General features: G+C 43.7%; 1 protein-coding gene across 1 annotated transcript in view; it reads left to right on the top strand.

Moving 5' to 3' along the window:
- Positions 1-22,282, top strand: part of LOC108399479 (uncharacterized) — a 299,067-nt gene extending 276,785 nt beyond the window's left edge. Inside the window, exons 7-8 of the mRNA XM_073219759.1 lie at positions 5,974-6,045; positions 21,875-22,282. Coding sequence (XP_073075860.1) covers positions 5,974-6,045; positions 21,875-21,917 — 115 coding nt within the window. The 3' untranslated portion in view covers positions 21,918-22,282. The remainder of the gene's footprint in view (positions 1-5,973; positions 6,046-21,874) is intronic.
- Positions 22,283-24,180: the final 1,898 nt, after the last annotated feature.

Below are 24,180 nucleotides of genomic sequence, written 5' to 3' on the forward strand. Positions count from 1 at the left end.
GACAGCTTGACAAAGGTAGCTGGTTCTCCATGCCCACAGTTAGAACAGCTCCCCTCCTACCCTCTGAGCCCCCGGCCAGCCTGTGGCCAGAGGAACATGACCTTCAAACCCAAGCCCCAGCTCTGTCCTCTTGACCGTCGTCACATCTTCCAGCTCAGCCACAGTGAAATGTCTCTTTCTTCCACGTGAACCTGGGGCTCTGCCTCTGCCCGCCCGTCTCTTCACCCACACTTCCCCTGCATCTGAAAACATGCCACTTAAGACTTGGAGGCCCACCTTAGGAAGTGTGAGATCTATGTTGATAACTAGCTAGGAGGCTAATTGAAAATATTTTGGGGTTTGCATATTAGCTCTGTCAAATCGAGTAAAATATCATTCTTATCTACCATTACCAGCAGTTAAGCAAATCTGCCAATGGCATTAATTAAAGGACTTCCTTACTTCTCAGAGCATTTATCATAAATGAAGAACAGGAGCATTCAGGGGCCTATCTTATTTTCTCCGGAAGCCATCACCCCGTCTGAATTAATGCCTTATGGAGAGGGGCTGCCCTGGAGGGCAGAAGGAATCTGATTCCTTGTGGACAGATATTTGAGTTCTATATTTGTACAGCACTGTATGTTTACCAGGTGGCAACTTAAATGGGACAGGTTATCCCCCAAGTGAACCTTCACACTTTTCACATCAGCACTTGAGATTTCAAGCCTTTCCCGAGGCCCATGTGGTGGGCAGAGTGGATGTTGTCTACAGAACAATTTTACATTCGCTATCCTTTTTTATCTTCACAAAAGCTCTGTGATGTTGTCTATTATCCCTGTTCAAAACACTTAAACTTCCTTGCTATAAAATAGATTGAACAAAAATTTTGTAAAGGGCCAGATAGTAAATATTTTTGGCTTTATAGGCTGTAAGGTCTCTGTTGTGACTCTCAAGTCTGCCATTGTGGCATGAAAGCAGAGACAGACATTGATTGAATAAACAAATAGATGTAGCTGTGTCCCAAGTAAACTTGACCTACCAGAACATGGGGGGCTATGGCTTCTGACCTCTGCTGCAAAACACTGAGATTGTTGGAGGGAAAGATACCTTTGGTAAATAGAAAACCTTAATGAGGGGTAAGCGCTATTAACCATTCACTGTATGTCCAGCACTGTAAGGATTATGTAGATAAATCATAGATAAATCAAGATGCTCATGGTATGGTGGCATATGTATCTACATGAATTTACATCACTATCACCTAAGTTCCAGAGTGCTCAGAGCCATTAAAGAAGGCAGAAGGGACTCTGATTTAGAGCATTTAAAATATCGAGGCGTTTGCTGATGGAGATTCTGTGTTAGCTGGGCTCTGAGAAACAGTTGCGATGGACCACGAAGCCTCATCTCCAGCTTGGGGGGCTCACCTGCTGGAGGTTATTGTGATCTTGTTCCCCCCCTCCCCATTCTGCTCCTTTAACCAATGGCGACTGGGTAGGTTTCAAGTCAGTGCCCAAGTGAGAGCCCTTATAGGACAGGTGTGGTGGTAAAGGGCCACTGAGGGCCCAGGATCAGGCTATGGAAAGAACAGATCCAAATTAGGCCATGCAGTAGCCCATTGGAGTGAGATGGGTACTTACGGGCGGCAGCGAAAGAGAAGTTGGGGTGAAAGGCATCCTGTGGCACTGAGTCACAGGGAGGGGGTGGAACCTTAGGTTGCCAGTCATAATGCTGTGGCTACCAGCCCTGACTCTGGGCCTGGGCCACGAGGAGTTCCCCATACCAGTTATAATAAGGATGACCTCACTTTAAGCTAGGGCCTGCCATGCTTTGAGATCACGAGGCACATTCACAACCACTACCTGTTCATCTTCACAACAAATCCTGTGATGTCAGTACTACCACTCCCATTTAACAGTTCAGAGAAACTAAGGCTCCAAATAAGGCACTGCTGTGCCCATGAATTTGCAGCTAGAGCTGTGTAACCTTTCTCATTAACTCTACCACCCCATAGTACATGTGCCAGTGTTAGAGAAAGAAGAGTAAGGATAAGAAGAGTAAGGATAAGAGTAAGGTCAGGAAAAGCTACTATTGTGGACGTAGGGCTCATAGGGAACTGTGGGAAGGAGACAAATTCCCACCTGATTGGGAAGTTCTGGGTCCCTCTGGGACGTGCTTTTATTCTTGCTGAGTTGACTGGAGGGACCAAGAGTTATTCCTTCCTATCTCCTTAAACTCTTAGAGCACATCCCATGCATGTGGCTGCACGCGGTGGGTTTGGCATGCTTCTGGACTCTGCTCCCTTTCTGCCAGTTTTTACTCTCAGCCTGGTTTCTCTGACTTCCAGCTCTTTCCAGCCAGCACCTTTGAATTGATTATTTCTTTGGGCAGATTTTCAGGGTTCAGTTCTCCAAGCATCCACAACCAGGCCTCAGTGCCTATCCAGAGGACCAAGCACCCACGCCTCACATTTGTGATGAGCCCCTGATGTCTATTTTTAACCTCATCTCCAACTGGGGTTGTGCACACAGTCTAAGGGAGGCACTGCCAAGCCTAGGAGAAGACTCTCATCATAACACTGAAAATTGTGTCTGTGAGACTAGAGCTCTGTTGGTAGAATAAATAAATTGATAATTCCTATGATTGTCTTTGAAGAGGAAACAAACATACACTGTGTTGCACATGTGGTTTAAAAGCCATAATTTTTACAAAGCAAAACTGTCAGAGATACCACAGTTTATTTGGCCCTGTTTTTGCATTTCTTTCTTTTTATTTAAAGTATCAAAAGCCTCAAACATGGAAGTGCCCAGGATTTCTCATGTCCGCTGAAGAGCCCTGGTGTCCCAACACTGCAGTTTTCTGGGAGTAGAAATCGGATGGAGAATTCTATGACTTGTCTTTTGTCCAGATCTTGGTTAACAGAACAACTCTGAGCTCAGTCTCCCAAGTCAGACCTCCTCTCCATCAGTGCTTCTGCCCAAGAATAACATCCTTCTCTCGGACTGTTATTTAAACATTCTGGAACGTGGTCCTTCTGTCACCAGTTTCTTCCCATGCACTCCATTTTCCACACTGCTCTTCGAGTGATCTCTATAAAAAGCAAATCCACTCCTGCTGTCCTGGCTGGAAAACCCCCAGTGCCTTGGTTTACTCGCAGCTAGTTGCGGTGAGGGTCTCTGTAGCTGTCCTTGCCCACAGTGACTTCTCTTACACAGAGACGTCTGGGGGTGAGCACCTCTCCAGTCCCAGAGAACAGGGGCAACTAAGGCCAATCCCTTCCCAGTGTCTCCCTCCCCTCCCTGCCCCGCCAGCCTTCACCAGACCCATGAGCCACACAATGGTGTCATTATATGAGGTTCTTTCCCAGATCTAGGAAGGATGTACAGTATCAAGATACAAAATCTGGATACTTACTCGTTGTTCCTTTACAGCACACAAGAAAGGCCTTAGGTCCTCCTAAAGAAGATGCCTGCCTTTCTGCAGACGAATTCCTCCCTCCATCGAGTCCTCTCCCCATATGGTTCCTCTTCAGTTCTTCAGTGTGGTGTCCCCGCTGCACATCTTTGTTCAAGAGGCAGTTGTTCCTCTCTGATGCTGCCAACTTGAGTGACTCCTCAGGTTTCAGTGGGTCCCAGAGTGAGACTGTGAGTCCACAGTTCCAGCTCAGCTTCCCTTCATTGAGGACAAGTGGCTGATTTTTCACATAATTACCGAAGAGGCAGATATGCCTCATCCAGCAGTCGGTTTTCCGGTCATTTTAAAAATGAGTCAACCCCGTTTCAAGTCCTATTGAAGAGAGGATTTTTCTGTAGCATTGTTTGGTCTTGCCCCCTTTAGAAGCCCAGGTGTTCTCACTACTGTGCCTGGTTTTGACTAAGAAGCCTGGCTTTCCTTGTACAGAAGCCAGGCAAGCTGTAAGTGGCTGCTTTCTTTGCTCCCCAGGAAGGATAGCATGGCTGGGATCCACATTCTATAGAAAGGGGTGAACAGAGGGGTCACTGGTGAACCCAGCAGAATGTCCTGAATTCCCACCACAGTGAACGTTTGGCCTTCTGGATTAGTTTCCTGCCTGGGATTGCTATGACCAATTACCACATACTCGGTGGCTTAAAACAACAGGAATGTAATCTCACAGGTTTAGAAATCAGAAGTCCGAAATCAAGGTTGGCAGGACCATGCCTCCTCTGCGGGCTCTAGGGAAGGATCCTTCCCCACCTCCTCCCACTTCCGGTGGCCCAGGTGTGCCTCGGCTCTGGCAGCATCTTTCCAGTCTCTGCCTTTGTCTTAATGTGGCCTTCTTTTTGTATGTCTTCCCCTTCTCTTCTGTTTCAAATCTCCCTCTGCCTATCTTCATAAGGATACCTGTCATAATAATCCAGGATGAACTAATTTCCAGATCCTTAACTTAATTATATCAACAAAGCCCCCTTTTCCAAATAGGGTTACACTCACAGGTTCCAAATGTTTGGACACAGACATGTCCTTTGGGGCGGGGTCACCACTCAACCACCAGCCATCCCAAGACAGAGCGAGTCCTTCCGCAGCCGCGCCTGTCCGTAGACTCTCTTCCTGCTGCCCGCAGCATCCTTCAGGGTCTTCCCACCTGTCCACCAGCATCATGCTTTCCTCACTCTGCAAACTTGTTTTTCCTTAAAGTACCAGCACAAACATCCCCTCTGTGCAAAGCCTTCCCTGGCCTCCACCCTGATGTGTTCTCTCCTCTAGGCTGCTGCAGCATGCGCTTCACTTGCCTGGAAGGCAACTGTCAGCCTGAGTCTGGGAAGTGAAGCCCATCTGGCCAGTGCACAGTGCCAGGCAGGAGAGAGCAGCGGGGTAAGGAAGGGCAGAGGGCAGCCAGAAAACTTATGGTACAGATATTCTCATCCCTCGTTTCTAACCCCAGCCAATAGCTGCTTCTCAAAGGGATCACATATATCAGAGAAGGAGGTGGTGGCTGACGTTGGAGTGGTCATGAGAAAATCCTCTTACCCTCTCTAAATCTCTCCTGTTTTGTACAGACTCAGAAATTCCTGATATGGTAGCAACCCAAGTGATGCTATAGATGAGTGGATAAAGAAAATGTGGTAATATACACAATGGAATATTATTAAGACATACAAAGAAGGAAATTCTGCCATTTGGGACAACAAGGATGAATCCAGAGGACTCCTGTGCTAAGTGAAATAAGCCAGGCATAGAGAGACAATAATGTATGGTCTCATTTATAGATGGAATATAAAAAGTCGAACTCACAGAAGCAGAGCAGAATGGTGGTTTCCAGAAGCTAGGAGTTGGGGAATAATGGGGAGATGTTTGTCAACATTAGGTCACAACCTCAGTTCTCCAGGTGAAATCTGAAACTGGCTCCCATACACAGAGGGCAAGGAGAGATTGAAGAAAGAGGCAGATCATTCCAGATTGCTAGGTGGCAGGCTTAACAAGCAAGGGTACTTACACATGAGGCTTGTCTTGAGCAGTTACAAGACAAGTAGATCTCTGCACCCACCTGCCAGAATCTTAAGTCTATATAGAGGCCTTAACAAGGTTCAGTCCCATAGACCATCTAGATGGGCTCAGCAACACATTGCTCTCTCAAGGCTGCATCCTTAAAAACAGCTCCTAGTGTGGGAACAGTGGGCAGAACATAATTCCAAGAACAGGTGGCAGGGGAGGAAAAGCCTCTGATTGCCCAGGTGCAGGCTGTGGGTCAACCAGAAGTCCTGTCCTCTCCATGACCTCCTCCAATAGTCAAAGGGCACAAACTTACAGTTATAAGATGAAGTTCTGGGGTTGTAATATATAGCATGGTGACTATAGTTACTAATACTGTATTGTATACTTGAAATTGAATAAATCTTAAGTGTTCTTACCACATAATGGTAACTATGTAGGGTGATAGATGTGTTAATTATCTTGATTGTGGTAATCCTTCCACAGTGTAAACATATATCAAGTCATCATATTGTATCCCTTAAATATACAATTTTTATTTGTCAGGTATATCTCAATAAAGCAGGGCGAAAAAGAAATTCTTCCAGGAGGAATAAGGTCTTTCCCTTCCCATCAAAGGTAAGATGGGAGAGATGATCACCCCTTTTGTATGTAGTTCCCATCCATGCCTTCTCCAGTTATCTGTGAGGGGGGCACACCAGGGGAGCTCTTGAAAGGTGGGGGCCCCAAAGGGGCAGACCAAAGACACCAAAGACATCCAGGATGGTCAGTCTTGCTTATCTTCAATTCTCACGGCCAGTGGGAAGAGGCAACTCGCTGCTGCAGATGAACAATGAATTAGGAAACACCAGTTTCAAGACCAAGCTCTGCGCTAGCTGCCCATGACCTTCTCTCCTCTGGGCCTCACTTTCCTCCTGAGTAAAATGAGGTGGTGGATTAGGCAGAGCTGTAAGAACTTAGTGATTCTAGGAGAAGCTGTCATCAAGGACCATTTTGTTCTTTGGGGATTGACAAGAACATTTATACAAGACTGTCTCATCTTACAAATTTGTAAGACCAGAGCCGAAGAAATTTCCAACATCCACACATATTTGGAAACCACTGGAGAGTTAACAAACACTTGATGGATACACGGACAATGCCATTCAGAACAGGGAGACCATCCTGGCTCTATGATCTAGAGGGCACATATCCTCAAGAGTACCATAATACAGATCAGACAATGCTGGGTGCTATGATAGAGCAAGTTAAGCAGAATCCAGGAGACTTCAGGGAGAAGGTGACATTGTAGCTGGGTCTTAAGTGTGAGCAGGAAGTAGACAGGCAATGAAGGAGGAAAGGAAGGAAAGGTATCCAAGTAGAGTCACCAGTCTTAACAGAATGCTCGGTGGCTTAAGGTAAATGGGTTGATGTGCCTGCCGGTGAGTGATGCTAAAAAATGAGCTCAGAGAGGTAGACTGGGGCCTGAAGCAATTATAATGTATTTCATAGATGCTACTCAAAATCAGTTCAGACTTGCTTAAACATTAAAAGGGACTTATTGGCTTAGGGAACTGGAAAGTCCAGGAGTAGGGCAGATTTCAGAATTGGTTTATTTCAGTGGGTCAATAATGTTCTTGAAGGCTATGTCCTTTCTGTGTTTCTCCTCTGCCTTCTGCAGGGTCAGCCTCACTCTAGGCTGGTGCCACTGCAGCCAAAAGATGGTTGTCAGCTGGCTCCCCCCAGGGCTATTCTTCCTTGGTGACAAGCCCTCAGTCCAGAAAGGGAGAGAAGATTGCTTCTGGGAGCTCTCGGAAGATTAAGGTAGTTTCTTGCACAGAAGCCTCAAGCAGATGTCTACTTTCATTTTACCAACTTGAATTAGGTCATAATATTCATCCCTGAACCAGTATTTGTGGCTGGAGGTGGGGATATGCTCACTGCCATAAGCCAATCACAAACATAATTCATTAGGTTGAAACTAGAGTCAGCTTCCTCTAGATCCACTGGCTTATTAGGTTAAGAAAAATCAGGGTGATTACTACCAATAGAAGAAGAAGTAGAGGTTGGAGGTGTGATTGATACTATAGATTCCATAGATGCCACAGTTAAGGGATCTACGTGTGGCCAAGGATCTGCCAACAGGAGGAAGAAGCTAACAACGGGAGGTGTTGACTGTGTGGACAGATGGGCTCTTCTGCCAGGCATGGTGTTAGAGACATCCACTTCTTCTGGGGAAGTTTTATCAAGTTTCTAGGTCCAGTTATGTCAGAACTGCCCTGCGGTATGGATGGGAGTTTCTCCTGACAGGGTTGCTCCTGTGCTTGTTGTTTCTGACTATGACAGCATGCAAGTCTGGCTCTTTGCCTCTCTGGGAGATCCTGGGAGATACCTCATACACTTTCAAAAATCCTTCACTGCTTACGTAAGTTAAAGTGGATTCTGTTTGCAACTAAGAACCCTGACAATTACTGATTTCCTCCATAGAGTTGCATGATGGAAAGTTACTTTTATAGTAAGGAATATGGCCTTTATCCTTTTATGTGAAGGGCAAGAACCATTGATGGGTTTTAAATTGGTAAGTGATAATGACAGGACAAGATCTTACTCCCTTTCTCAATCCACCATTCCACTGTAACTGCACTTCTGAAGGTCACCAGTGACTTCTACCTTGCCAAATCCATTGGTCACTTCTCTCTCTCTCTATAAATAAATTAAGTGTGTGTGTGTGTGTGTGTGTGTGTACACACACACACACACACACACACACACATATATATTTTAAACTAAACTACTTAGCAACATTTGACATAGTTAATTACTCTCTCCTTGTTGATCCCTTTCTTCTCCTGGATCATTAGGTGACACTCTCCTTATTTTCCTCCCACCCACTGGCCACTCTCCCTTGCTGTCCTTTGCTGGACCCTCCCCCATTGCTAAACTTCTGGGTCCTGGAGTGCCTAGAGCTCTTCTTTTCCCTCTTTCTCTCTTCTCCCTAGGAATTTCCTGGCTTCCAATACCAGATATATATGCCAATGACTCTTAAATCTATATATTTAGCCCGAACTTTCTGTGTACCTCTGGATTTGTATATTCAGTTATTGACTTGATGCTTTCACTTGAATATCTAATGGATACTTAACATGTAATATATTCAAAGCAAAACACTTGTCTTTCTCTCGACTTTGTTCCCTTCCTTGCCTCCACTCAGATGGCACTGCCATCCACTCCATTGCTCAAGCCAAAACTGAGAATCATCCTTGATTAGTTTTAACTATTTCCCCATCAGAAAGGACTGTGAGCTCTACCTCCAAAACAGTCTTGAGCCTGCCTACTTCCTTCCTTTCCTTCCCCTGCCACCGCAGCCTCCCGGGCCTTCTCTGTGTCCTTCAAACAGCCATGTGTATCCTACCTTCTGGATCTCCTGTCCTTCACATGGAATGCTCTTCTCTCCAATTTTGCCACAGTTTCCTTCATGTCCCTAAGACCTTGGTTCAAATGTGACTCACCCCCTAAAATATCCCCCTACCCTTGTCACTTTCTATCCCCAAATCCATTTTGATTTCTTTCTGTTCCTAATCGGTATTCTGAAGTAAACTTGTTTATTTGTTTACTTAAGTAACGTTGTGTTGTGCCCTCTTTCTAGATGAATGCAAATACTTATCTGACTTGATCACTTCACATACCAAAAAACGTGCCTGGCACCTAATAGCAACTGAATATATATTTTAATATATATTGATTATAAGTGAGAGTATGTTGTAGAAAAATCACTCTGGTGACAGTTTGGAAAATAGACTTGAAGGGAAGAAATCTGTGCTTTAGAATATTCTCTCTGGCTAGAGTGTGCAGTGTGGATTGGACTTAGAAACCCCACAGTCTCTTGGAACACCAAACCTTGTAGTACATCTGGCAAGGTGAAGTCAGTATGATTTATAGCCTGGAGTGACTAAGGAGATTTCTTCATTGATTCCAACAGGTGGACTTCTTTTCCTGTGCTGTTGACTTTGAGTAGCTAGAATGTGGCCAAAATATATTTCTGCACTTGGGTTGCTGACACCACAAGTGTGTGAAAGTGGAATTAGATACACTTCCCATGGCAGCTCCTGATCCCCAAATCATGGACAGTCACCGTGGGGACAGAGTCATTCTCTGAGTGTGTGGTCTGTCAGTAAAGAAGCAAAGGGAATGAGCCTGCAGTGGGGAGCTCTTAGCTTCTGGAGTCAGAGGTCCTTCTGGCTGGCCTCATGGTGGACAATGAAGGGACAGTTCTTTTCTTTCTTTCTCTTCGTTACCACACAAAAGAGCACACAGATCTTCACAGAAAAGGGGTTAGCTAGGCTCTGTAACTCTAGGAATCTTCTTTCTCTTTTTATCCCAGAGCATGAGTTCTCTTGCATTCTTTTCAAAGCACAGTGGAAATAGAAAGGATGCTTAGAAAAGTAGATAAAAAGAAAACAGAATAGAAATCTCCTAAGCCTATCAAATTCCTTCCCTGAATCCCCTGTTATGCAGAATTTATATTCAGTAAATACATATATTTTTTTCAGGCAAATGAATCCCAATAGCAATTATCACTTCTTTTTTTTTTTTTTTTTTTTTAGACTTCATGGAGTGACTTGAATTCTTAGGGCCTCTTTTCATTGTGCAGACTGAGAAATTGTAAACTCATTATCAGGAGAGCTGGGTGATCTGAAAGAGTGGGCAAACCAGACCCGAGGAGCTGGCAGAGTCCCCACGGATCCGCAGGGAAGCTGAGACTTGCCAGTCTACATGGACTGTCCCCTTTCTAAAAGGCATATGATGTTCTGTTTGGCAGCATGATGTGGTAGAAAAGTGTGGAATTAGAAGACAGGAAATCTGGACTGTGGTCCTCACTACTCAGGTGACCTTGGGCAAGCTATTTTGGTTTTCTCAGTCTAGGCTTTCCTGCCATAAAATGTAATAGCACATCCTTTCTCTATGTCCGATGCCATTCTGAGAATTAGACGTATATGTGAGAGTGCTTAGGAAACTGAGAAGACCTCTGTGTATCTTAGTCATTATTTTCTAGTTTGTCAAATCAAAGTCTTAATCTAGAAAGGATAAATCTATTCACAATGGATGTTCATTCATTAGACAGACTGATTGATGATGAGTTGGGATTCTGGATTCAGACCAGAAGACAGAAATAAACCTACTCTTGATATTTTAGAGCCTCTCCAATTTAATATGACTTAATTTGCACATTTATATAGAACTGGAATATTAGATAGGGCTAAAAATGTGGCTATTGAGGTTTAGTGAGAAAAGATGGTTTTATCCATTCAACATTTACTCAGTATTTTTGGGTGCAGGTAAAATGTTTATAACAGTACTTGGTACATATCAAAGGCTTAATAAATTCACACTGGCATTATTTTTATTGCTATTTGCTGGGTCCTGAGCTGATCTATGGGGTGGCAAATAGGCAAAGCCATGGTCTCTGCTGTCTAGATGCTCTGAGTCTAATGGGGGAAGCAAATATGTGAGTTGACAGTTATGGGAAAATGAAGCAAGTGGGGCCAGAGACTGACCAGAGTCAGCCTGTCTATATTTGAATTTTGCTGCACTATTTATTAGTTGTGTGAACTTGAGCAGATGACTTAGCCTTATTTCCCTCATCTGTAAAATGGGAGAAAAATAGCATGGATTTTAAGGAATTACTGGGTGACTGAAATTAGATAATTATTCATTCATTTATCAAATACTTACTGAGTCTTGTGGTTGGTAGAATAATGCCCCTCCCTTCCCTAAGGTATCAGTGCCTTAATCCTGAGAATTTGTGAATGTTACATGACAGGTTACATGACAAAGAGGAACTAAGGTTGCAGATCAAATTAAGATTGCTCATCAGCTGACCTTAAAATAGGAATATTATCCTTAAAATAAGATATTTTAACATAAATGTAAATATAAATAATAAAATACCCTTAAAATATTACCTTTAAATAGGATTAATGGCAGGGCCCCAGTGTAATTGAGGCAGGAGAGGAGGTTAGAGGGACAAATGTGAAGATATTTTGCTGCTGGCTTTGAAGGTGGAGAACAGGGCCATGAACCAAGGAATGCATGTCCACTCTAAAAACTGGAAAAAGCAAGGAAGCACATTTTTGCCTCCAGCCTCCAGAAGGAATGCAGCCCAGCCTACACCATGATTTTAGCCCAATGAGATTCATTTCGAACTTCTGACCTCCAGAGCTGCATAACAATAAATTTGTATTGTTTAAGCCACTAAGTTTGTGGTAATTTATTATAGCAGCAATAGGGAACTGACACAAATGTCTACCATGTACCACCGGATTCTGCTGTAGATGCTGGGACTTAACAGCCACACACACGCGCACACACACACACACACACACACACACACCCTGCTCTTTTAAAACTTAAATTCTAGGACAATATATAAATACACAAATAAATATGTGTCAGGAAAATTAAAGCAGAGTAAGGGAGCTAGAGAATAAAGGGGGTGTTATCTGTAAATGAGTGGTCAGGGGGCCTTTGTAGTGAGATGACATTTAAACAGAAACACAGATTAAATGAGGACTTGTGCCATGTGGATATGTGAGGGGAAGAGCAATCTTGGGTGAGGCCACTCCTTTCTGAGGGACATTCTCAAGGAGGGATGCTTCTGTGAGCCTTCAGCAGCCCAACTCTGTGCAGCTGGGGGGATGAACCCCTCAGTCCCAAGGAGAGATCTGATTGGTGCGTCACCCACCCTCCCCAGGGGCTGTTACAGTAGTCTGTCCCAGAAGTGATGATATTGCATGAGAATGGTTGCAGGTGAGAAGGCAAGAAATAATCATTTTAAAGTAGAGCTCACAGGATTTGCAAATAGATTTGTTAGCGTGGAAAGAGAAATGTCAGGCTGATGCCAAGCAAGTGGAATGGAGTTGCCACTTTCTGAAATGGGGGAGACTGGATGAGTAGCAAGTTTGGGGGGAGATCAGGCAGCAGTTTAGTTTTAGATATATTAAATTTGAGATGCTTTAACATCTCCAAGTAGGGAGATGTTGAGTTCGGAGGAGAGATCAGGGCCAGAGATATAACTTGGGGAGAAATTCATGAAACAGACCTTAATAATTTTAGGGTACAGATGTAGGCAAAGAGGAGATCCAAGATGGAGTCCTGGGTACTGCATCAAAAGATGAGAAAGATGAGACAAGGCTTCTGCAAAAGCCCAGGACCCGACATGTGACAAGCCCTTGCGTAGGGCTGGCTAGCTGCTGTGGCCAGAATCGTGTTGCCCCTCAAAGTCATGTGTTAAAGTCTCAACCTGCAGTGTGACGGTATTTGGAGATACAGTTTTTAGGAAGTAATTAACCTTAAATGAGCTTGTAAGGGAGGGGCCCTGATGTGATAGGATTGGTGGCCTTTTAAGAAGAGAAAGAAAAAGTCTCTCTTTTTCCACCATTTGAGGACACAGCTAGGCAGCGACCATCAGTAAGCCGGGAAGAGTGTTTTCACCAGGACTCAGTTGACTGATGCCTCAGTCTTGGATTTCCAGTTTCCAGAACTCTGAGAAAATATACTTCGGCTGTTTAAGCCACCCGTTGTGTGCTATTGTGTTATGGCAGCCTGTGCTAAGATGTTACCATGGAAGCTTGACAAAAGGCAGAGGTGACTTAGTGTGGAAAGCACTAAGAGAGCTGAGAGGGCACACTTTGCTCCTAACTTTCTGACTGACCCACATTCACCCATGTCCTTCTTTCAGCCTCAGTTTCCTCTTCTGCAGACTAAGGACTCTATTCAGCTGTAGCATTCTACAGTGATTCAGAATTCTATGATTTAGATGTAGGTGATATAGAAACATACAGTTCTGATTTAGAAATGGAATTGTTAGAAAAGATGTTTCACTGTATTCATGTGGATTTTTAAAATATTTAAAATTTTTATTTATTGAAGTACAGTTGATGCACAATATTATGTTGGTTTCAGGAGTACAGGATTGTGACTCAACAATGATGGACATTATGAAATGGTTGCCCCAGTAAGTGTAATTACCATCTGTCACCATTGGTGGGAATGTAAATTGGTGCGGCCACTATGGAAAACAGTATGGAGTTGCCTTAATTTTATTTTTTACTGTGGTAAAGTTCACATAACATAAAATTCACCATTTTAACCACTGTCCATCTCTAGGACTTCTTCATCTTCCCACTTGAAATTTTGTACGCATTAACAATAACTCCACTGACCCTTCACCTACCACCTCCTCCCAACCCCTGGCAACCACCATTTCACTTTCTGTCTCTATGAATTTGAATACTCGAGGTAACTTGTTTAAATGGAATCATACAGTATTTGTCTTTCTGGAGGGGCTTATTTCACTTAGCATAATGTCTTCAAGTTTCATCCATGTTGTAATGTGTCAAAATTTCATTCCTTTTTAAGGCTGAATAATATTAGTCATGTAGATTAGAAATCATAAGACCTATGTCCAAATTCCAACTTTTCTACTCATGAACTCATGTGCCCTTGAGTATGCCCTCTGCTTCTCATTTTCTTATCCTTAAATAGTGAAAATAGCACCTACCTCACAGACATGTTGGGTGGAGAATTGAATATAATGGATGTGAAACCTATTTAGAAAGATAGTGATGCTGGGCTATTCTTAGCTGTAAGAGGCCACCAGGCTGGCTGCCAGGGGTTGGATCTCTTCTCTTGGCCACTGTAAGGACATCTTTCTTAGCAAGTCTTTGGCCCAGCTACACAGCTGATCCAATCACTTATCATGGCAGTCAGATAAATGGACTTGGTTGTTTTCCTGTCGGCTTCTCCATGTGTCTAATCACCACAGCCAAAGATAAGGAGCCTCTGTCTTGACCGGAATGCTTTGGACCTGGGTGTCTCCATCATCTGCCGGAGAAAACGCAGCCCTGAGGCCTGGAGAAAGCCCGCCTCCCCTTGGCTTCTTGCTGCGCTCTGAAGCAGCATCAGGCACCGTGTTTCTGGGCCTGACTCTGTGAGGCCATTCCACCCTGGACAGGGTGGGAGATGGATTAGTGGGAAGTGACAGGAAGCAGCAAGCTGGGCAGTCTAGGGGCCTGAGCATGAGGCAGGATCTCCTACGGACTTGCTGTGTGGCCATGAGCAAGGCATTTCCCCTCTCTGGGTTGGCTGCCTTCTGTGTGATAAGGAGTGGGGCTCAATGACCCCTCAAGGCCATTGCTGACTCTGGTCTTGTATGAACTATTAATTTTTGGTGAATTACCATCCCACTTTCTGTCAGTGACCCTTGGTCTTTCCTTCACCGCCAACTCTTCAGGCACCTGACTTGTCCCCATGAGCTACTCACCAAGTTCACCCTTAAACTTGGCTGTTACTCCTAGCATCAAACCTGTATCTTCCCCCTTCCCTCTTCACTTTGATTCCTTTCTGGTTCAATTTTCTGCCATCTAGAAGAGCTGGCTGTAGAAACATCTGGTTTCCTAAAGCATCTGAAAGATTATGGCAGACTGTGGCTTCAGTCTTATTTCACTTGTATTTTGGGAGACAAGCGATACTTCAGCCTCCAAAAAATGGCCCTCTCGTAATAGAGTCTAGAGGCAAAATTAAGAGATAGGCTCAAAAAGTAGACATGGGGCCAGATTGTGCAGGCTTCCAAAGAAGCTAAGAGGTTAGGACTCTAGCCAAAGAACATGGAGAACCACTGAGGGTTTTTGAGCTGTAGCCGAGCTGCATCTTCAGGAAACTGGATTAAAGTAAGAAGAAAGCAAAGGGAGGCAGGCGAGTGAATCCAGGATCTCATGAGGGAGACCAAGAAGAGTGGCATAAAGGTGGGAAGGAAGAGACTCCTCTGAGAGGTTTCAGAAAAATCAGCTGGGCTTGGGTCCCAGTGGATCTGGGGACAAGAGAGAGAGAGGAGTTGAGAACGACACTCACATTTCTAGCTTGAAAGGTTGTTGCACAGTCCATCTGTGGCTAATATAAAAACCACATGCCCGACCATTCTCCTCCAGCTCACTATGCTGCAGCAATGCCCAAATCTGCTCCTGCCTCATGACTTTTGCACCTGTGGGTCTCTGTGTCCAATATTAGCTCAAGTGTCAAGAGGCTTGTTTGATTGTCCAGCCTAAATTTGCCTCTACCACCTCCCGTCTTTATTCACCTCATTCTTCCTCTCTGTATGATGCCATACAGTGTCATTTCACCTGCATTCTACAGGCCAAAGCAAGTCACAGGGCCAGCCCAGGTTCAAGAGAGAATAAACAGACTACCTGCTCAGAGTAGCCACACATCTCATTGCAAAAGGCAGGCAAGGTGGGAGATTTTGTTGCAGCCATCCTTGGAGATCATCTCCCACATAGGATTCCAGTCTTTCTCCTTTTTTCCTTTCTACCTTTCTTCCTCCAGTTCATTAAACTTATAATTATTAAGCATCTGCTATGAGCCATCCCCTATTCTAAGTGCCAGAGATACCCCCGTGAATGAGACAGAGAAGACCCCTAGCCACATGGCCCTTACGTTCTAGCAGAAGTAAGCAAATCGGCGAATGAGCTCGTTTCAGCTTCTTGAAGGCCCAAGGCCCTGTGAAGGGAAATGGAGCGCTCCAGTCAACAGCCCTAGCTGGGCCCAGCCCCAGCAGATATGCCAGCTGAATGCAGCTGCATGAGTAATCCCAGGCGAGGAGAGCCATCCCACCAAGCCACAGAATTGTGAGAGACAATAAACAGTTGTTTTAAACTGCTAAGTTTCTGTCTCTATTTTGGGCATTGAGTTAAGGAACTGGTGGGCATATGGGTGGAGGTGTACAGCAGGATCTGAATGTATGTTTATACGCACACACGTATGTATATGTATATATAAGTATATATACGTGTATATAAATATATATATGTATGCATTTCTGGAAGAAACTGGTTTGACCTGTGAATTATATATATATATATATATATATATATATATATATATATATATATATATATAATATGTATGTATATAAATGTATATATACAAATGACTTTAATATGATTAAGAAAAAAAGTTACTTTATTCCTTAATTGGGTGGTAAAGAAAAGTATAAAATGTGCTTCCTTACTCCCACTCTGAAAATTTTTCTAATGGATGAATCAGGGCAGTTATAGTCAGATAAAAGGAAGGTTCCCCATCTGGTATGGTTTGAGAAGCGTTGGTTCAGGACCCTACCTGCCCAAAGTTTCTGCCCCACCGCATTCTACAACCTGATGCAATTCTTTTGTCTTACCGTCTCTCTTTTGGCTGGGGGTTAGACAGTGGAGGCAGAGGCATCAATTCCAGGCTGCCCCAGGATCGACAGACGTGCATCTGGTGCTTTCCACCTTATAAAGGAGTTTTCCCAATATCATCTATTTAATCCTCAGAGCAATGCTGTGGCCTAGATTCTGATTTTTTTTTTTGCAAATGGGGAACAGAGGATCAAACTGAATCAGACAGCGCAGACAGCGCATGCGCAGCAGAGTGAGGAGGGATCCCTAGACCCTTAAAACTCTGGTCAGTGTGCTTTCAGTACCATCACACTCATTCCAATAAAACAGTCCAGAAGCTTCTTAGAGACTATTTACATAACAAAGAGAACAACATTGGTCTTGAAAAACATTCATTGTCACAGGGCACACAAGATATCATCCTTGGGCAGGTCTTCACCCATCTTGTAATTTAAATAAAGCTTTCATGCTAATTTCCTCTCCCTCCTAGTGTTAGGCCTGGCTCCTGGGAAGGGAAAGGAAGTGCTTTCACACTTTATAGACAACCTTGGCTTCAATCACATCACTTGCTCCATTTTTTTTCTCCTATGAAATATGAAAAGCAGAAGTAAAGGCTGCTCTGTTTCTCTTTAAAGGAAGAAAATAATAGTTGTTTTGCACATTTTTATTTAGCATACTTAAAAAGATTGAGAGGTGATTTTTTTAATTGCAAGCTTTATTTTGGATAAAAACTAATGTGGGATGAGCCAAGAATAATTTTTTTTTGAGTATTTGGAGGCAAGGGAAAGGCTCTGGAGATTCATTTGCAAACCTCTAGCAGCCCCTGTGGTCTCCCTGGGACCAAGCAGACCCTACCTGAAATCCTGGCCCATTCTGGCATCACAGATCAGTTAGAATATTTGATTGGGGGCCAGGGAGTGGGGTGGTGGAGGGGAAGGGGGAAGTGGAGCTTTCTTCTGACCAGGCCTCCCATCTTTGCAATTTTCTGTCACAGAATAGAAGGCCATGCCGGACTTCCCTCTCCCTCTTTGGTATCCTACTTACTTCTTGAGAGCCGCAAGTTTCTTTGCACTACTGCCTTCCGCACCCTCTCTGCTGGGTGAACCACTCCCTACTCCCCTGCCTCATTCGCTGAATCTGGATTGCCCTATGTGGACTTCCCCAGTGGAAGCTACTCATTCATCCACTTGCCATGTGCCACAGAGGTGGGAAAGGGATTGACATTTTCCTAGATCTTCTCTTATGTGTAAAGACATTATGCATTCATTAAAATAAATTACAATTTATTTCGAGTCTCATCCTATGTGGTCATATAACTCACTATCTTTTCTGTATCGTCATCTACGAGCCTCCCAGGCACCGTTGTTCATTAACTGAAGACATTGGTACCTAATTCATGACCTTTCTCTCCATCTCAGCTCCTGCCCTCATCATCCTAGCAGATCTTGATGGCAAGAATTAGACCATCCCATATCCCTCTCTCATATTTCTGGAACTCCCTATTTCCAGAGACCATCATTACCATGCCTCAATTTCAGTCCCATACTCAAGGGCTGTGTCCTAGAAGAGATTCACTTTCGGAGTCTTCAGCTCCCTGCTAGTAGCCTCATGCCCTTGCTTTGTCTAGGCTCTTGGTCCTTTCAGTTTCTCTCCTCCAATTGGCCCTCTCCCCTGCATTTATTCCTTCTTTCCCTCTTTGGAGTCCGTAATCGGTTGCCCTTTCCTTCTCAACAACTCTCTGAACATTTACCACTTTCCTTGAGTTCCATACACAGCTCCACACTCCACACATCCCTTGCCCAGCAGAATATCATGTCTCTTGCTGCACTGAGAAATATAATCCCGCTGCTATCAGTTGATCTCTCTCGACTTTCAGCAGCTTAACCATTCACTGCCTTTTCTTACCCCTGTCTCAGAGGATGCGTATCCTTGATGCCATTTTCTCCTTTCTCCTCCTGCACTTTGTTCCACTAGTCATCAACTCTCTACAAAATCTATTTCCTTCTATGAAATGTTTTCCTTCAGCATATAAAAGTTGTCATTTTTCTCATCCTGTAAAACAAATAAACAAAGTCTCTTTAGTGCATTTTTACCTCTAATTAGCATTTTATCCAGCTATGGCAAAAAGTTGCCTATACTCACTCCCTCCAGTTTCCCACCCACCTTCACTCCTCGACCTCCTGCAATCTGGCTTCTTACCACAATCATGCCACTGAAACAGCAGCTCAGTAAAATTAATAACAGCTTTTTAATTGTCAAATGCAATAGATGTTTTTCAGTTCTCATCTTACTGACCCACATATCAATGTTTGATATTGCTAATCCTTTTTGCCTTCTTGAAACTTGGGATTTTCTTGCATCTGGGACATACATCCTTCTGATTTTCATAGTAGCTGACAATTCTATCTCTGGTTCTTTGTAGGCTTCTCTTCCTCTTACATACAGGAGGTTGCCAGAGTTTCCCACTGTTTCACATTCTCTCCATGTGAGCTCTTCTACCCCCAGGACTTCTATTAACACATATAAATCACAGACCTCATAGTATCTCTCTTTCATCCATACCTCCCTTGAGACAGGAATTCAGCTATTTTCTACACAGCTCTAGCTGACCCCTCAAACATAACATGCCCCCAAACCAGCTCATCTTTTTCACAAACATTCTGAATTCTGCAATTTAATCATCTTTGCCTAGGCACCAGGTTAAAACTTTGAAGTCACCCTCAACTCCCCTTTCTCCTTTGCCATAGTATCAGTCGTCAAATCCTTCCATGTTAAAGCTACACCTCTCTCTGTGTCCTGGATTCCTACAATGGCCTTTATACAGGGCTCCCTGCTTTCATTCCCTTTAACTTCCAGTCTGTCCTCACGTCATGGCCAGCATAACCTAATGAAATGTAAATCTGACCAGGCCAAGCCCATGCTTAAGCATTTGAGTGAGCAGTATGCCCAGGGAAATGCCTGACTCTTCCCATACAGGGGCTCCATGATCTGCAGATGTCTTTCCCCTCAGTGACCAGCCCTCCCTGCTTGATCCTTTCTGCTAAAGCAACAATAACTGCACAGAGTGCACACCTGGCCCCACTCCAGCCAGGCAGGGCCCCAGTGCCTTTGCTCTTGTTCTTCCTTTGATTAGAGCGCCTCACCATTTTCTACCTATCCTTTGACAAGCTGAATCCTACTCATTCTTTAAGACTCAGCTCCTAAGTCCTTCCTAAGGACTTGGCCGATGGTGAGCCTTTCCCCAGAGCTTCCCTGATACCCCATGTACACTTCCATCAAATTGCTTTACGCTGTCTTCTCTGTCTCTCCTCCGCTGCACTGTAAGCTTTTTGACGTCTCACTCAATGCTCTGTCCCTCTTGCCCACCTTTCTAGAAGGTGCTTGGAAAAGCTTTGGGTTAGGAGTTAAGAACCAGGGTTCAAATCCTTTGTCTTCATGCTTTTTCCCTGGCACACAGATACGTCATCTTCCCTGTGTGAGCCATGATTCCTTATCTATAGTTACTCAAATTACCTTTCAAGGAAAAATTAAAGATCAAATGAGATAACATAAATATTCTTTGTAAACTGCAAAGTACTATGAAAATGTTTTATTATATAGGATATGCAGAAACACATAGAAAAAGGCCTATCACAACATTATGGATTCTGTACAAATTTTAATGAGATTTAATGGATTCTGTAACAAATTTTAAGAAATCAACATAAGCATTTTTATACTAGTGTGGTAGTCTTCAAAATGCAGAGAAAGGATCATTTATTTGTTTTAAAAAGTGTGCCTAGAGGCACTAGAAGTGGACTTGTGAAAATAATCAGCTAATATTACTGAAAAACTGTGACCAGAATACTAATGTAGCTTCAACCTTAGAAAGACATGAATCTAGGGAATCTTAAGAAAGTTATAGTATTGCATCTCCTCTTTTCTGTGCCTTCAGACTGCCCTTCTACCCCCAACTCCTCCAACTGGGACATTTTACATGCTTCTCAGTTCTGTGAGAAAATCATGGCTTGGAGAAGGGCTGATTCAGATGAGGTTTCACAAACCTACCTGATTTAACTTAAGTGAATGCATGTCATTTATCCAGTTCTTTCTCTGTTACTTGGCAAGAGAGGAGGAAAACCAGTTCCATTCTGCAAGGACAACCCCCAGTTCAGATAAATGGAACTAGAAAGAAATGAACAAGCAATCCTAGGAATGATCTGCTCTAATGAGTCATATCTTCATAGAAAATTGGAACTGGGAAACTTCTAGTTTCCAGGTTGTGCAACAAACACTTCAAGGAACTAAAAGCATCAGACAAGGGGAACATAAACCTTTCCCCTTCGTCGGGTAGGAGTGCTCCCAGAACAGGGAAGTTATCTGGGGGAGAAGCAGAGGTCAAAACCTAGGAACAGGGGCTTTGGAAGCAGAGAGAGAGAGAGAGAGAGAACCTGGCTTATAGTCAATAAATAGTAGATATTACTTCAGTTAAAGCTCATTTTTATTTGAAAAGAAGTGAAAATTAAAAAAGCTTGGAAAGATATGTTGGGGCCAGATTATGCAGCTCTTGAATTCCAGGTTACAAAGTACAGATCTTGTTTAGATAACAGGGAGTCTTGAGTGTTTTGAGCAGCAGTGTGACCCAACGACATATGCTCTTTGAAGACTGATCTGGAAGCAGTGTATGAAGGGAGCCTGAAGGGAAATACCAGGAGACAGAAGACCAGCTAGGAAGCTACGGTCGCAATGGGGATGAAGAAGAGCAATGTCACTGGGACAGAACTGGCAAGAGGCAATTGTTAAAGAGGGCTCCTGTGTTTCACAACCTTGTGACTTGGAGGACAGTGATACTTTTTATTTCCAAAACAGGAAGTATAAGGCAGAGAAGCCAGTTGGGGAGCATCTCTAATTTGGCATTGAACTCAGGTGTTTAGACGTTGGTACGCTATTAGGGAAGAAACAGCCAACAGGTATTTGGATATAATAACTGTCTAGCACCCTATGATCAGTATTTTGATCTACTTCATTGGACTATTTTTATTTCAAAAGAATCAGTGCCTAATTTTTTTAAAGATGCAGTCAGTAGAAATGTAGGGTTCACCAACAGAAACACCCTCTACAGAAAACCTGACCAGAATTCATCTCAACTATTTAAGTGACTCCTTAGGACTTCCCAGCCCACTGCTGATGCTGTCAGATTAATCACATTTATTTGCTGCTGGGAAGATGTTTAGATCCAGGCAAGATCTCATGCCAATTCTTCTGTCTCTTCTTCCTAGAGTGTCTGTGCTCTGCTCCCACCAAAACTGCCTGAGAACATGAGCAAATCGGGACCCAGCACAGCCACACCGAACAGTCTGTTTCTTTGGTCTTCTTATCAAAGAACTCAGCCTGGCTGCAGAGGCTCAGCCTCCCCAAGGAAAGCCATTCTGAGACCTAGTGGCACATCCACCTTATCTGGGTTGTTCTATTCTGCCCTTCCTGAAACTCTCCATCTGTTGTTCTGATACCGAGGTGAGGCGTAATGGTCTACAATCCGCAAGTTCCCAGTGGTGCCTCTGAAAAAGACTGGACCCACGTTAACAACTTTCCAATTCTTGGCAGTGGCGCCTTTTGTAACCCCATTTCTCTGTTGACCATTTCACAGTGAAATGTGAAATCCATCCAAGCTCCAGACAAGGGGTGGGTCCCACTGTCCTTAATGGTTCTATGCAGCTTCCAAAAAGATTTTTTTTTAAAGAGGCGCTAATGTATTAATCAATTTATTTTAAGGTGTGTATTTGGATTTATTGTGTGTAAAGCATTAAGCTAGACAGTGCTGGAGGCCACCTAAACATCATAGAGACATACAGTTTTTGTTTTCAGATAAGGTTAGGATGCAGGGGGGAGACTGACATGTACAAAAATGAGACAAATAAGGCTGGATGGGGTGGGCACGTGGAGGAGGATGGTGGGAAACTAAGCATGAGTTAAATCTGCAACTCATCAGCTACAAGACTTAAATTGTATATTGAGGATAGGGGACTTATAAGCCCTTTCTCTGCAGAATGGCTGATGGTAGAGTCCAGGAAGGCTCTGAGCCTATTTCAGTGCCATCTCTGAGGGTATTAAGTGTAGAGTGTTCATTTTGGTTCAAGGGACCATTTTATTTAAGTAAAAGCAGAGCAAACATAAAAAAGTAGCTGACATGCCTTCTTTAATGATCTATTAAGGAGATTAAGGCAGCACACTGCTTAAGTAATCATGTTTCTGGTTTAAATCTAGAACTCAAGTAAGGTTTCTGCTAATTAATTCATTTTTTGTACTTTGGTTTCAGACAGGATCTTGTTAATAGAGCCTCTAAGAGAAGACATATTTTGTGTAATGTTCCTCATGTGCAGAATGTATGTGAATTTATTGTATAGGTAGTTTATATTTTCCCATTTGATCCTGATACCAGCCCTGTAAACAGGGCCGGTCTTCGCTTTAAAAATTATGGGACTTACTCAAGTTTCTCCCTAACGAGAGGGTAATTTTCTGGAAGTCAGTGTCCATCTTGTATCTTAGAGGCCAGAAAAAAGCTAAACTGAAGACTCTGAGATAGAGCTGAAGCAAAACCTCACATGCTTTCCTCAGTTCCGTGCTTGTATTAAAAAACATAATAGTGACCAATGTGTGGGTGAAGCGAGTCGGCTGGAACTACATCCAAAGGAGCATCTCTGATGCTGGAGCCTTACTAGAACCCTAAGGTGCTGAGGGGAGGTTTCAACATGATCAGGAATTCAGTAAGTGCCGGGTTCATGCAGGGGAATGAAGACAAGCCCACAGGTCCAGTGAGGGATGAAGCTACAGGGAGGGTCAATGGATCCATGGCTATGAGGCCACTGATGTGTGCTCTTCCTTCAAAGGATGCCTTCAGCCTTCCCTGCTTTTGTATGTAAGTGTCTAGGGCCCATCTCACTGTCCTGACGCTGAGGGCGGAGATGTGGGGACTTGACGGGAGTTCTGAGTAGTTACACATCTGTGAGTTCTCCAAGTAGAGACACATCTTCATCAGTGTCCGTGTCCTTAGTTAGGTCAGTGCTGGATTCTTCAGTGGGGCTTGAGGGTCAGTAATGGGGGCAGCATCCGCAGCCATCCTGGTGAACTATATTCCAAAGGTGGCAGTTTTGGATTATGGTAGAAACATCCTTTTGGGAAGAATTTCCTTATCCCAAACAAGGTCAGGAAATGTAGCCTCTAATGAATTAGATTAAGGATTCTGATTTAACACTTAGGGTTCTTAAACCATGGAATGAGACAAAGAAAGCATGGCAACAGTGCATGAAGCCTGCGGCTGACCAGAGCATTGATGGTATTAGATATTATTTTGGGCTAGGACCCAGGAAGACATAAAGCTCAGCCTCTTCTTTTATGTAAAGATATGTGTTTACAAAGAACAACAGCAAGAAAGGCAAATTCACATTTTATTGTTAGCTGAGACTGAGACCCAATCCAGTGACAAGAACATCGGCACACTGGGCGGAGTGCTTTTCCTTAAGCAGGCAGAACTCAAGAGCCTCAGCCAGGGGTCAGCTCAACATGCGTGTAACACAAGGGGAACACT

Source organism: Manis javanica, chromosome 2 (assembly GCF_040802235.1).
Source record: "Manis javanica isolate MJ-LG chromosome 2, MJ_LKY, whole genome shotgun sequence".
NCBI classification, from domain to species: domain Eukaryota; kingdom Metazoa; phylum Chordata; class Mammalia; order Pholidota; family Manidae; genus Manis; species Manis javanica.